The sequence below is a fragment of the Scomber japonicus genome, chromosome 21 (assembly GCF_027409825.1).
Source record: "Scomber japonicus isolate fScoJap1 chromosome 21, fScoJap1.pri, whole genome shotgun sequence".
NCBI classification, from domain to species: Eukaryota; Metazoa; Chordata; class Actinopteri; order Scombriformes; family Scombridae; genus Scomber; species Scomber japonicus.
Genome location: NC_070598.1, coordinates 5005518 through 5019226, shown reverse-complemented (window position 1 = coordinate 5019226; position 13709 = coordinate 5005518). Strand labels below are relative to the sequence as shown.

General features: G+C 41.4%; 1 protein-coding gene across 1 annotated transcript in view; it reads right to left on the bottom strand.

Moving 5' to 3' along the window:
* Positions 1 to 13709, bottom strand: part of pou6f2 (POU class 6 homeobox 2) — an 82993-nt gene that overhangs the window by 21890 nt on the left and 47394 nt on the right. The window contains exon 6 of the mRNA XM_053342835.1: positions 4377 to 4517. Coding sequence (XP_053198810.1) covers positions 4377 to 4517 — 141 coding nt within the window. The remainder of the gene's footprint in view (positions 1 to 4376; positions 4518 to 13709) is intronic.

Sequence of the window (13709 nt, the reverse complement as noted above, 5' to 3'; positions counted from 1 at the left end):
CTTCTTCAGAGGAGTCGACTATCTGTGTGGTGACTTATCATGAGGAGGGCAGGTTTTTGTTATGCAATAGCTTAATGGGGAGTGATGAATGCAGTAATGTGTTTTATAGTGAATGGGCTCCATTTATAAAAAAGTGCTGTTGAGTTTATACTTTAACTTAATTGCATCTCAGTTATTTGAGTATCAACAGAAATGTGTCTACGGTGTCAAGTATTAAGATCAGACACTCTTTGGTCAGATGTTTTTTAATCTGTATCACAAAATATTTTAGACTTTAATCTTTATTTTTTGGGGGCAAACTTTATTATTTAATGTTAATGCATTGAGCAGTATGTTATATTTTGATAAGTCCTCCTGTTTACTTACTTTACCAACTTTTGTCCTCCAGGGTCAAAATCAACTTGGTCTGCTTTGACTGATTATAAATCATAAAGGTATAAATCCTCAGTTTTAGATGTATTATTTTGGCAATTATGGTCAATAGGCCTCATTTAAATGAAGCTATACCTCATTCTTAAGTTAACCCCTGTTGTCCTCACAGGTCAAAATCAACCCCAGGAGAACAGGAGGGTTAAAAAAGGGTCATATTACCCCCAAAGAAAGGGGTATCAATACTGAAACTTAGCTGTAACATTAATAGCACTGATATCAAAAATGTTCAAATGATACCTAGCTGTGTTACTGAGAGCGTTTCTGTTGCTCCTGGGGGGAACGTTGGGTCACTTTAAATTAAATTAAAGAGTTCGGTCTAGACGTTTTCTATGTGAAAAGTGCCTAGAGATAACTTTTATTGTGATTTGAAGATGATTTACCACCGTCTGCTTGTGTTTGTATGCTTGTTAATAAAAAAGTACTAGATTTAAGAAGTGATGGTGAAGTTGCTCCAGTACAATATTCACTTACTGCGCAGTTAGTCTGAATTTTTTGGTGGAAGATGTGTGACAATTTCAGCTTCAAAATATCTGTTTGTGTGTTCCTAATTGAGTCGGTCCTTAAGGTGCAGTTTCATCCATTTCCTAAATAAGCAGCCTTCAGGACCTTCCTTCTCTAACTCACTGTTGGCTATCTTGTTGTTTCTTCTCCTTTTTATTTTTTGGCTTCCTCATTAAGATTATGCTGCTCTTGTTTCCACAGAAATGTCATCTCATCTCTCCAGCCAGGGCCAATCTGTGTCTTTAGCCATGGTCGCCAGGCAATATCTCTGCCCATTTACTCTCCTCCGCTGTTCATGCGGTGAATTGGGGAGAGCCGAAGTGGGGAGGAAGGAAAGAAACCGTTTGGGGAAGTTTGGACTCGCGTCAACACACGAGCCCCCCCCCCCCAATAAAAACATAACATTTGGAGCAAATCAAAGACTAAAGCAGTAGACTCATAATGCTGCACTGGGTGTCCATTTTTACAGCTTATACAGAACATGGTGGCTAGTTTCTCCAAAAGTTATCGGACTTTAGTATCAGTTATATTTTCCCTCCTATACAACAGGAAACATAGAGTAGTTTAGAGCCAACTATTTAGACAGTTTAACTCTTACATACTGTTCATATTCAGGCTTTTTCTCAATATCCCAGACGGGGAGTTCCAGTCCTCTGAAATGAGGCCAACGCAGAAGTAACTTAGAGCTGCATTCTATCAAAAGGCCACCAGGGGGCGACCGTCTCTATACAAGTCAATGGAGAATTCACCAACTTCTCACTTGATTTCTAACCTCAGTAAACGTTTTCAAAATGTGTTTATGGTCTCAATCGCTAGTTTAAAGCCTTCTTCAATGCAGTATGATGTTCATTTGGGACATTTTGGCCTCCCTGATTTTATATGTGACGATAAAGCAGGGTATGCATTAGGGCGTGGCTACATCCTGATTGACAGGTTGATTGACCAATGTCCTCGAGATCCAGCCCTCGCAACCATAGCAACCTCCCCGCTCCGCCCATGGCCCTGCCTCATGCCCATATAAGTAGAATACGTGTTTTTATTTTTCCCAGCATGCACCTGAAATTTTCAAGATGGCGCTGCCTAGATTCGAAACTATTGGCTTCCGAGCAGCAGTCCACAAACCAATGGGTGACGTCACAGATGTTACGTCCATTTCTTCTATACAGTCTATGATCACATGAAGATAAGTTGTAAAATTTGTGGCTATAAAAAGTTTTTAATGCTTTTTTCTTCTCCAAAATGGGTCAAATTAGACCCTGAACAGTATGTTAGGGGTTAAATAATGTTTAAATGTTGAATATCAGCTGGTTGCACCCTTTGCTTCTTTACTACATAATTTTTGGGTGTCAGTCAGATAAAACAAGTAACCTAGGAACTTGTAGAGCATCGATAGCTTAATTGATGATGAAAATAATCAATAGTTCAGCCCAACCCCTCTCGATTGGATTTACAGCAACAAGATCAATATCAGTTTACACTACGGTTGCACTTTAGCGTCCATCAATACACGGGACGCGCCTGTGCTGTGGGTTAACTGTGTGTGCCTTGCTTACCTGCTGTTCTCTGCATTAGTGGGAGCACTGGGCCTGAGCCCTCACCACAGACTGGGAGTGTTGGGAATGAATGGGATAGATGGTCTAATTGGAGCAAGGCTAGGGTTTACCACACACACACACACACACACACACACACATACACACACACACCAACCATTTCAGGGGTAATTACACCATTCAGGATGTATGTTACTATAAATGAAATATCCCCCATTTTCCCGCCTCAGTTTTAACCCGAGGATATAACTGCAGGGAAAAGTCCGAATTGGAAGATTGAATGGGAATATTTACACAAAAATGCCGGAGATTTATAAAAGAGGGGGGAAAATATCAGGAGCGAATGTGACTTAACAACATTTCTGGCTTTTATCCTCAGCTTAAATTGCCGTTGTAGAAGTGGTGAGGATAAAAGAACCTCACTGATTCTCCTTGGAGAATAAAATGACTGGGCCCAATATAATTAAGGTTTAAAAACATATTGAACTCAAAACGTCCATCAAACCCGGCACTTTTCAAGGTCCGCAGAGCTCTCGCTCATGAAAGGGTCTTTTGACAAAGTTGTAGAGGGAAATTATGCGGTCAAAGACAGTATACCATGTTTTAAATTCAAGGAAAGGTGACTTTTTACTAACAGAGTACAGCCATGATGGAGATTGTTATTTAAAATTCCAATTAAACACTAAACCGAATGGATAAAAGCAGTTTTTCGAGTGAGTACAAACCTTGATAAAAGGTACTCCTCTGACTTTTTGCTTCTCCATGCTGACTAAAGTTTTTCTCTTCACAGTACGAGCCTCTGAGAGCATGTTTGTTGGACCTCCAGCCTTGTTTGAGGTATGTATTAGGCTGTATAATCTCCTCAGTGTTTGAGGGGAAGATGGGGGTGAAGAAGGAGGGGGTGCGCTTCTGATAGGGTAGTGCATGTTTCATAGCCCTCCGTCTGAATAATGTTGTGGAATAATGAGGCGGGGAGCAAAGGCTGTAGCCCAGGGCTTTGACCGTCTCTGTGACCTGATTATGTCAGGGAGTGTCAGCCGCCAAGACACTACAAAAGCACAGAGCATCCCATCAAGTCCATATCCACAGTGATCTGTCCCCAGTGCTCCAGGCACCTTGTGAGCCAGGGAAGTCCATACTGTCTCATTAGCAACGTTTAGCATCAAGCACCAGCGCACAGACAACACTTAACTCTAAACAATGAGGCACAGTCACACTGGTGCTGCTGAAACTTAACTCCAGGAGGTTAAACATCATGTAGTCATTAAAAATTAACCCTTTTTTTAAAAATGTGTTTCATGTATCAGATGTGTTTGTTGTATAACGTATTACTGCGAGGACGGTGCAAAGTGTTAAAAGATGAAACAAGGGGTTACGGTAAATAACACAGAGTGGCATGAAAGGGCACATTGTCCATACAATTTTACTTTAATATGTGCTGTGTGCACCTGTGATAAGATGATTCATTAGATAGGGCCGCACAATGACAAGCATCATCGTTCAAGCCTCTGGCTACTGATGGAACAATTCTGCAGCCACCCTGTAAATATGACAAGGTCAGCGTTTTACTGCGACAGGCGCATGTGGATAAGAGAAAGAAGGGCTTTGTTTATTCCCCCCTCCAAAAAAAGCTTAATATATGGTGCGCTGGCTACTAGACTGTAGACAAACAGCTTCAAGACAACAAACAGACCCACCAGTAGAAATCAATGTGGAAAGATCAGAAATACTATACAAATGTTTTTATTTGAATTGCACCCACATGATAAAGTGGGACCAGAAGCAGCTTTTACAGACCGGTTACCAAGGAAACTGTTGTGTCTTTGTAGTATTTAATTAGCTGTGTGTGTGTGTGTGTGAGAAACAGGCCATCGGTGTACAACTCCTCACCTGTCCTTGTGCGTTGGTGACCAGCTGTCCGGTGGCTCCTTGCAGGTTCGAGAGGGCGTTTCCGAACACCTGAGAACCGGCGGCGATGGATCCCATGGCTGCTGCTGCTGCTACCGCCGCCTGGCTGGCCAGAGGATTCAGCTGGTGAGGGGGCAAAGGCAGAAAAAAAAAAACATCATTCGTCAAAGCTTACAATGTCTTAATGTCACAAATTCCTACAAAAAAAGCAGGTTTCTCACTTTTGTGCAGCCGAGGGCCAGAGTAGGTTAACTGCAGTGAGGTTTGTAAAGTTCAGTAGTGAGGGCTATGCAGTCCATCATACAGTTCCCAGAGGTCTGTGCTCCTGAGCCCAGTGGGAGGCTCAAGGGTAGGGAGGAGCAGTGAAAACGGGAGGGCGGTTGTGAATAAATGGCCATTTTACCACTCTAAGTGCTTCCTCTGGCCCCCGGAGGCTCCCCACGGGCCCCCGAGCCGAGTCTTTTCCACCCCTTCAGCAACAGCCACGGCCCCCCGAACAACATCCCCGCTTTTACAATAGAGAGGGCCGGCAGTGTGCGGTGGCCATGCATCACCCGTATTATCGCCAACCCGCCTCGATACGCTTTCGACTTGGACTACTACCGGCTCACTGATACTACTGCTGCTGCTGCTGCTGCTGCTGCTGCTGAGGGAGGAGGAGGGTTAAAATGACCGTCTTTACCCCCGCTGTAATGGACTCATCTGGTCTGGCCCTGTGGTTGTGAAAAGAGGCTCCTTGCATCGGAGAGAGGTTGTAGAGCCCCGCCACATCGCCAAGATTACCCATATAAATCAAGCTAACCACTTATTAGGGGGCTGAAAATGCACTGCTGATTTGGTTGTAGTGCAGCAGAGCAAAGTCTTATTAGGTTGAGTAAGTAGATCAAAGACCAAGAAGAGATAGGAGACCTCCCAATTACTCACCAGAATAGAGAATAGAGAAACACTGCTTAGAAGCAAGCAGCCAGCTCCCTGCTGCTAATATTGTTGGCAATATTCAAACAAGGATTGCTTGAATTAGAAAGTAGAGTTTATAGAAAAGACTTAAAAATATCATCTAGCATGTGTTTTTCTTTTTCTTTACTGAAAAGCATCAACTTTCCCACACTTTTCTTGCACTCTGCAGAGAGGGAATTGGAAAGGGGGGGGGGGGGGGGTGGAGGGTTCAGCTTTTTGTTCATCTGAGATCATTCAGTTGCAATTCATCTTTTATCTTATACCCCACCACCATATATTATTACACTTTCGGAAATCAAATGATGAAAAAATGCCACCGAGCGATCAATACTTTTTCATTGACAGTAAAGGTTAAGCACATTAAGAATGACACTGCATTTGTCTTATGAAATCATATTTCATGTTGGTGGCCTCAAATTGGCCGTGATTGATATTGCCTCCCCTCGTCTGAAAGTCATCCAGTTTTTTCCTCGATAATCGCGAGATTGTCTTTTATGTGTCCAACGCTCGTCCTTCACAAATCTTAACGTCTTCTAAATGTTAAGAGAAAGCAGCAGCAGCAGCAGCAGCGGCAGCCTTGATTGGGATTTACTGTTAAAAGCTCAACAAAATAACAACATTTAAGTCAACCATCGACAGTCGACGTTGATGAGAAGTTCCTCAACTTACATGAATTGTGGGGTTTGATCTTATTTGCTGATTTACTGTCAGAGTTCATTAAACTCAGAGAGAAAACCAAGCATGAAAGATGCATTTATTCGACAATATTTGATAAAAAATGTGATTCTACTATGAAATCTTGACATTTCCAGCTATATTTACTCATGTCTGATCTTTCCAACAGAAACAAACAAATGTATTTTCTCACAATTGATGCTAACTGGCAGAAAAGCTTTTACTATTTGTGTCTCTGCTTTACCAAAACTGCTTGGTGCAATACCTGTTAGTGTGTTCCTAACTGAGTCGGTACCTGAAGTGAAGTTTCATCCATTTCATGAATCAGCAGCCTTCAGGACCTTCGTTGTGCAGTAACTGATATCACGACTGGATGATAATTCAGTATCATTGTGTCATCAGGATTCATTTATATATGGTGATTATTATTATATGGGTTTTATCATGTTCATCTATCTACAAATGAATGAATCCAAGTTAATCTGAATATGTAATATCTCTGGCTTCTTCATACTTATGTTCTCAAAGACTATTTAATTTGATTAACCCTTAAACAGGAAGTGTGCACCAGGAGATACAGACTCTATAACACACTGTTAGGAGCATGATTGGTTAAGGTGGTTGTTCAGTTGTGTCTGCCTTGAATTTGGTTTAATTGAAGCTTGTGGTGGGTTAATATCATAATAGAAACTAGTATGTGTGATATTAATGATCAGAGAAAGCAAGAATGTATCACCATTATGACCATTTTTATATCTTAATAGGGGCGATGCATCCTGGTGGAGATACAGCTCATACAATCCAAAACATAAAATAAAATAAAAAAAAGAGCAGTCCACTCCTGCTTGTTTAAGGGTTAAGATGTTTTAAAAGAGCAGAAAGTAAAAGCTATAATAAAGTATGTTGACCACGACCACAATGTAATGTGTAGTGATGTTTTCTTAGATGTTAAAATAACTTTAAAAAATGTTATATTTCATGTTATTGAAAGTCCACGAGATCATGAAGCAAGATGGATTCAGACAGCAACATCTTACCATGAGCACCCACACAAAAACACACTCATTTACTAATTCTTTACAAGTGTAATATAACATATATAACAATACATATCACCAAAATGAGATGTTAATTATTCTTTTAATTTACTTTTTATGTACTTCGATGATACTACTTATCTCATTTGCACCTAAGTAAACATTTCCACAAATCATTTTTAAAACATTTTGTATATTTCAGATTTTACGAGTTGTATCTCCACCAGGATACGTCTCCCCTATGAAGGTTTAACACCAATACTTAATTAACATACGGCCAATTTGGGGTTGACGGATACAGAAGAACTTTCACCTCCACTTCTAACTTGAGAAGAAGTCAAAGTATTTAAGAAGTTTTGATTTTAATTTAGGGGCATAAACCAGATACTAAATACAGGTAATGCTAAACAAATCCAATCCAATCCAAAAGTAGCCAACTTATAAACATTCAAATGAAACAACCTCTCCACTCTGTTATCATCAGAGCACTAAAACATCTCACAGACATAATAATTAAATATCCTAGTGTTCCTAACTCATCATAAAAAAGGACAATAGAGAAGAAGATGTGACTCATTTTCCACTTCTCCAACCTCTCATCTTCTGCTGACGTCAAGGCTCAAAGGAAGAGTTTACTGTTCTCAACTGTGCAACTAAGCACCTTTAACTTCTTGTTAAGTTTGCTGTAGTTTAGTTTAGTTTAGTTTTAGTTTATTTGGATACCCATTAGCTGTTACCCTGGCAACAGCTACTCTTCCTGGGGTCCATGTTAAAATAAATACAACCAATTACACAATATAACATAAATGCATACCTAAACAGAGTGTGTGCCCCCCCCCCCCCCCCCCCCTTAAACTGTGCTTGTAGTTTAGGGGTATATAAAACACTTATGTTGATACGAGGGGTCTTTAAGGCATTTTGGTGAACACACACAGTATTGTAGGTGTTATTGTGAGAAAAGCCAGTTGAACAGAGTTAAACAGCAGCTTCAAGATCAACACGCTGGTCATGTGATCCGCTCAGCCAAAGCACACAAGGACACCTAGAGTCCTCCCATAAAAAAAAAATAAAATAAAATAAAAAAAATAAAAATCTGCTGGTGCTCGGTGTCATTGTGTGAGTGATAGACTGTTTCACAAGCTTTCAGATTTATTTTGAAACATTATCATTGTGTTGATAGCCCCTTTTTTCAGGTGCTGTGTTTTTCTGGTATATCTAGAAAGAGAAAGAGAGAGAGAGAGAGAGAGAGAGAGAGAGAGAGAGAGAGAGAGAGAGAGAGAGAGAGAGAGAGCAGGTTTTATTGCTGCATCTGTTGGCACTGGGTGTAATATGGATAGCAGTTGGAAAGAGAAGAAGAAGAAGAAGAAGAAGAAGAAGAAGAGCCAGGAATAAGGAGAGGCGAGGCTGTGTTCAACACCTAAACAGGTGATTTTCCGCCACGGTGACTCCTCTCAACACCTCGGCGGGAGGCACAAAATGACAGACCTGGCCTAGCATTTGTACTGATTGCATGTGTTGGAGGAGATAAACAGTGATCTTCCAGTTTGCAGAGCCTGCGAGTTAACCATTGTGTTTCGTTTCTTTTTCATTCGCCACAAGAGACAGAGAGAGGGAAGGGCGTTAACAGGGATTTTCTTTTTTAGGGTCAACCCAAAACACACACACACACACACACACACACACACACACACACACACACACACATACACACACACACACATACACACACACACACACACACACACACACACATACACACACAGATGCACAACCGCTGCAAAAACAACCAGCAGTCAGTCAGTGTTGTTTGTTTAAGAAATGTTTTAGGTGTTAAAGTTAAATTCAGACTCTTGTTCCTCCTGTTATTACATACAGCAGCATACCTTGGCCTCCATTAGATCATGTGACGTTATCTTGTCACCTTTAAGTCACCGCGACTCCTATAACTCCCCTGCCTGCGCCTTCACAGCTTATATAGCCACATACATAGGTCTAACGCAGGGATCAACGGACACTAAATAAATGTCTTTCATAAGGGAAAAAAAAAAAAAAAAACCTTTGCAAATTGTTAAAAATGCATCTTTTCTCCGTGTGGTATGAAGGGTAAGGAATCTAAACTCCGCCGGGCTCTACCGTCGGCTGTTTGACCATGAGGGTCACCTGGTGCAGCAACCCGTGTAATCTCAGGAATAGAGGGAAAAATAGCGTCCCTGCAAACCGTGGAGAGACCCCTGGAAACTAAAAATTGTCTGACACAAACTAACTGGAGTTTATTCTTGGTTGTGCTCTTTTCATGTGGCCGTTTTTAAACTTAATTGCTTTTTTTTTTTTTTTCTTCTTCTTCTCCTTTTTTCTTGGCCTGCACAAGACACACACACACACACACACACACACACACACACACACACACACACACACACACGGACACATATATATATATATAAAAAAAGAGCAAAGATAAATGGTCAAAGTGGTGCACACGCCAGAGTCGGGCAGATTTGTCTGGTCTCAGGCTTCAGTGGCGTGTAAAATGTATTTTCTACTCATGTATGATTCAACAAGAGAATCAAACATTTATCTTAAAATATCTTCAAGAATCAAAAGAGAAGACGACACCAACAGAGACTAATGTGGCTAATTAATGGTCAGTAATAGTTTTAATTGTTAATTAACCTTTATAGACTGTTAAGGGTCATATTTGAGCAATTTTTTACATTTGAGTGCTTTAAAAACACCATATACACATTTATGCAAGGTGGACTTTATTTAATGTGACCCTTAATATACAAAAAATGATATAAAATTCATCATATTTTTATTTTTGTGCAGCTGATCAGCATTCAAACATGTTGCTGTATTCATCATATTCTATAAAATGTTCTCTTGAACCATAAAATAATGATTGTAAATGTCTTTTTTATCCATAAATAACTATTATACACTCTTCATTAAGGATTAATCAAACATTTAGTAATGACTGATTTATTAATGACTTGCAGAAATGTAGATATAGGGTGTTTGTACAGGTCTCTAATGTAAAAAATGGGTGAAATTGGACCCTGAACAGTCTGTAAAGGTTAATTGACAATTAAAAACATTACTGGCCACTAATTAGCCTCATCAGTCTATGTGCTGTTGTCTTCTCTTCTGATTTTCTCTCATATTTATGAATGTGAATTGGTGCATAGACTAATTATGAGTCAGATTATGAACAGTAAGAGAGGGTTAAAGTTGCTAAAACAGCTTTTTGGTAATTGTAAGTAATTGAAAGTCGAGTATTATCCTTTCTGAACTCTCTTTAGAGGGTTGATTGTTGATTAAAGGTGGAAATGATGCATCTAAATGTCAGATACAAAGCTCAAATCTTCATGCTTTCAGTCGTCATTCAGCCAAAAACTGTCCGAGCGGTTTAAAAAGTACATATTAACAGTCTCGCTGCTGTTTCCGGATGAGAAGAATGTCCTTTATCTCTGGAACAACATGGAAGTTTCCCCCCTCGTTCATTTTGAGCCTCACATCTCTGTCTCCTCTCTGCTCTTTTCCCACTCCGGAGTGAATGTAATCAGCTGTGACATGAGAAAACACGTTTTCTGTCTGTCAGGACTCTGCTAGTCTTCTACTGACAGTCCTCTGCTGACTCTCCTCCCACCCCCCCCCCCCTTCCAAAACAGCCTCTCTACCCTACCTCCCTGTCTCCCCCCCTTGCCTCCCCCTCCCTTCCTCCCCTTGCACATCCACAGTGCTTATGAACATCAAAATGCCATTAGGCCCTCCGAAACACCTCTGGTCCCTTGGTTGGCGGAGGGCCTCGCACTGCGGTCGTGCACTCTGAGCCCCTCTGAGCGCCGTCTGTTGCTCACCACTGGGCCTCTGCTGCAGACGTTGTGAAAAATAAACCCGACTTTACAAAAAAAAAAAAAAAAAAAGGGAGAAGTATCGGTCAGTGAAAGACGGCTAAAAACACAATAACGCTGCATCCAGTTGACGGTCGGACGTTGTAATTGGTTACGGCAGCGTGGGGACGGCGGCGGCGGCGGTGATAGTGGATGTGGGGGCGTGGAGGCAGCTGAAGTGGCCGGAGGGGGGTTGGAGAGGTGCGGAGGAGGGGGTGCTAATGGAGTGATGTCATAAGAAACGCCAGAGTGACAGCTAGTTAACTGGGGAGGTTTGGCTGATCAAATAAAACGCATTAACTCCAGGAAATGGATATCACTGGCGGCCTCAGAAATGGCCATATCTAATGAGGCTAAATGCAAATGAAGTGGGAGAAGAGTCGTGAAAACGTTTAAACTAACTATAAAGGGATGATGGAGTGTCGGACAGTGGCCGTCAATCACCCCCGCTCATTACCTTCATGTGAAATTAACAGCGGCTTTAATCATTACATAAAATCTGCTCGGGCCCATTTGTTGATAATTGTGAGTCGCCGAGGTTCAGAGTGGGTTCTTTGTCATCAATCACGGCAGAAGCATATTTCCTCTGGTTTAGGAAGAGGTGGGAGGGGGTGTGAGTAAAAAAAAATATAAGTTATACTACTATTCCTCTTACCCGATTCCTCTTCCTGAGAAATGATCTATAATATTTAGCTGTTTCCAGATGTATTAAATTTGAAACTACTTGGTGATTAAGTATCGGCGGGGAAAGTGCTGACCGTTTCAAGCTCATGATGTGACATATTTGGTGCAGTTATTTCTGTTCCCGCGCCGGCGTCGGCTGGTTGGAAATCATAGCGGCGTTAAACCGGTGTTGCAGTAAATCTATTGCTGCTATGGCTACGACTTTCAAGCGGATACCTGCCTTTATTTTTCCTTTTCAAAAGTTGCTGCGAGAGGATGGAAAAATAAAAAAATCATTAAGAGTCATGCCTATATCAGATCAGGCCTGTAAAGAAATTATGAACACTATTATTTTTGCTGTATTATTAAAAAGACTCTTCCCAACCTTTACCGAGACAATTACCTCTAATATTCAATGTCTAATAAAAACATATTTCTTGATTTGAGGAGCTCTGTTTCAACTGGAACGACTGCACAACATTTGTTTTCGTTTATGGAGGAGGAGGAGGTGGAGGTTGAGGTGGGTGGGGGGGAAATGGCATCTCTTTTCACTCTGCTGTTGTTTGACATATAAATATAGCATTTGAATGACTTTAATATCCTCCTAATCAATGTCCAGTGATCTTTTGATGTCCTCAATTCAATATAGGAAGGGTCATCCAAGCCGCAGCTTTATAAACACAATAAAGGTAAATGATTACTCTCCACTGTGGTGTCCAAAAATACGGCCGGTAATGAAGAGAAATGGAGGAGTTTGAGGGGGAGGCCTGTCATCTGTCATTGGCCAACTCTAAGCCCTGAGATTAATCACGAGAGAGGGGCTCTGTGGCTAAGATGTGGTCACCCTTGATCGATAAATAAGCCTCTCCTCCCCTCCCTCTACGTCTCTCTCTCTCTCTCTTTTTCTCCAAAATATACACAGTCGTTGGCACAAGCTAAATCAGCGTAAGTGGAGAGATGAATTGATGACATTTGCAGCCGTATTTGTATTGATTACGCCAGTTTTGACTTCTAGAGCCTCCCCCTTCCTCTTTCTGGAGTTGACTTAAGAAAATGCCACAATCTTGTATATTCTAGTTGAGTTCATTTGCAATACAAAAAAAAAAAAAACCCTATCAATTTGAACGTTCCCTTCTCCCATTGAACATAAAGGGCATAAAATCACCCACCAGGAAAATCAAAAATGTTCCTCGTAGAGTTCGGGGGCAGAAGAGTTTACAGTTTAGAGGAATTTAGCCTACTATATGTCGCAAAAGCACACCAAATCTAGCCTCTGCTAACCATGACTGAAAAGACTGTGGAGAAGAATTTCTGATAATATTCTGCAGGGACCACAAATGGGACTTTTGACTTGGTCTATGAGGAGGGCATAATGCAATAACATTGCATTAAAAGGGTCTTTTTACAGCGTGGCAGAGCTGCGCGGCTGTATTCCTTGTGTGAGCCCGGTGCTCTGTTTGCGGTCACTAATGGGCATCAGAAATTACAGGCAGTGGAATCGCGCCCCGCGGGGGGACTGGCCTCCTCAGCGGAGCGAAGCACTTAGACAGTGTCTGGGAGGCTGCTGGAAGAGGAAGGGGGGAACTCAATGTCACAACCCTGCCTCATAATTAAAGAAACCCTATTCCTTATCCACTGTTAGGTGAGCCCTAGCTTGGTGCTCCATCTGAGGGCTCCCCTGTGGGCGTCTAATGCGTGTTGCCCCCAGTGTGCATGTGGGCTGATCGGGGGAGAGTTTGCCTTTCTGCTGGGTGTCTGAGCCGGGAGCCCTCTGCCCGCCGCGAGAGTAACAGGGCCGAGTTTAGAAGAATCACAGACCTCAAAATCAAAAAGAATAAAAGTGAAGGAAATATCAACTTGGTGAGCCCAAAAAACCCAATGACAGCCAAAAAAAAAAGTCAGTGTATGTAGGTGTAATTCTGAAAAGTGAAAGTGCCTTTACAGTTTTCCAAATGATCCTTCTGAAATATGATAAATTTAAGTTGCTCCTTATTTAGAAATTCAAGGCTCATCGTTGGTCCTTCCTAATCCCTCATTTGAAGTAAATAAAAGTAGTAGAGCTGTCATGGTCAGGTTGTTTTCCTCATCTA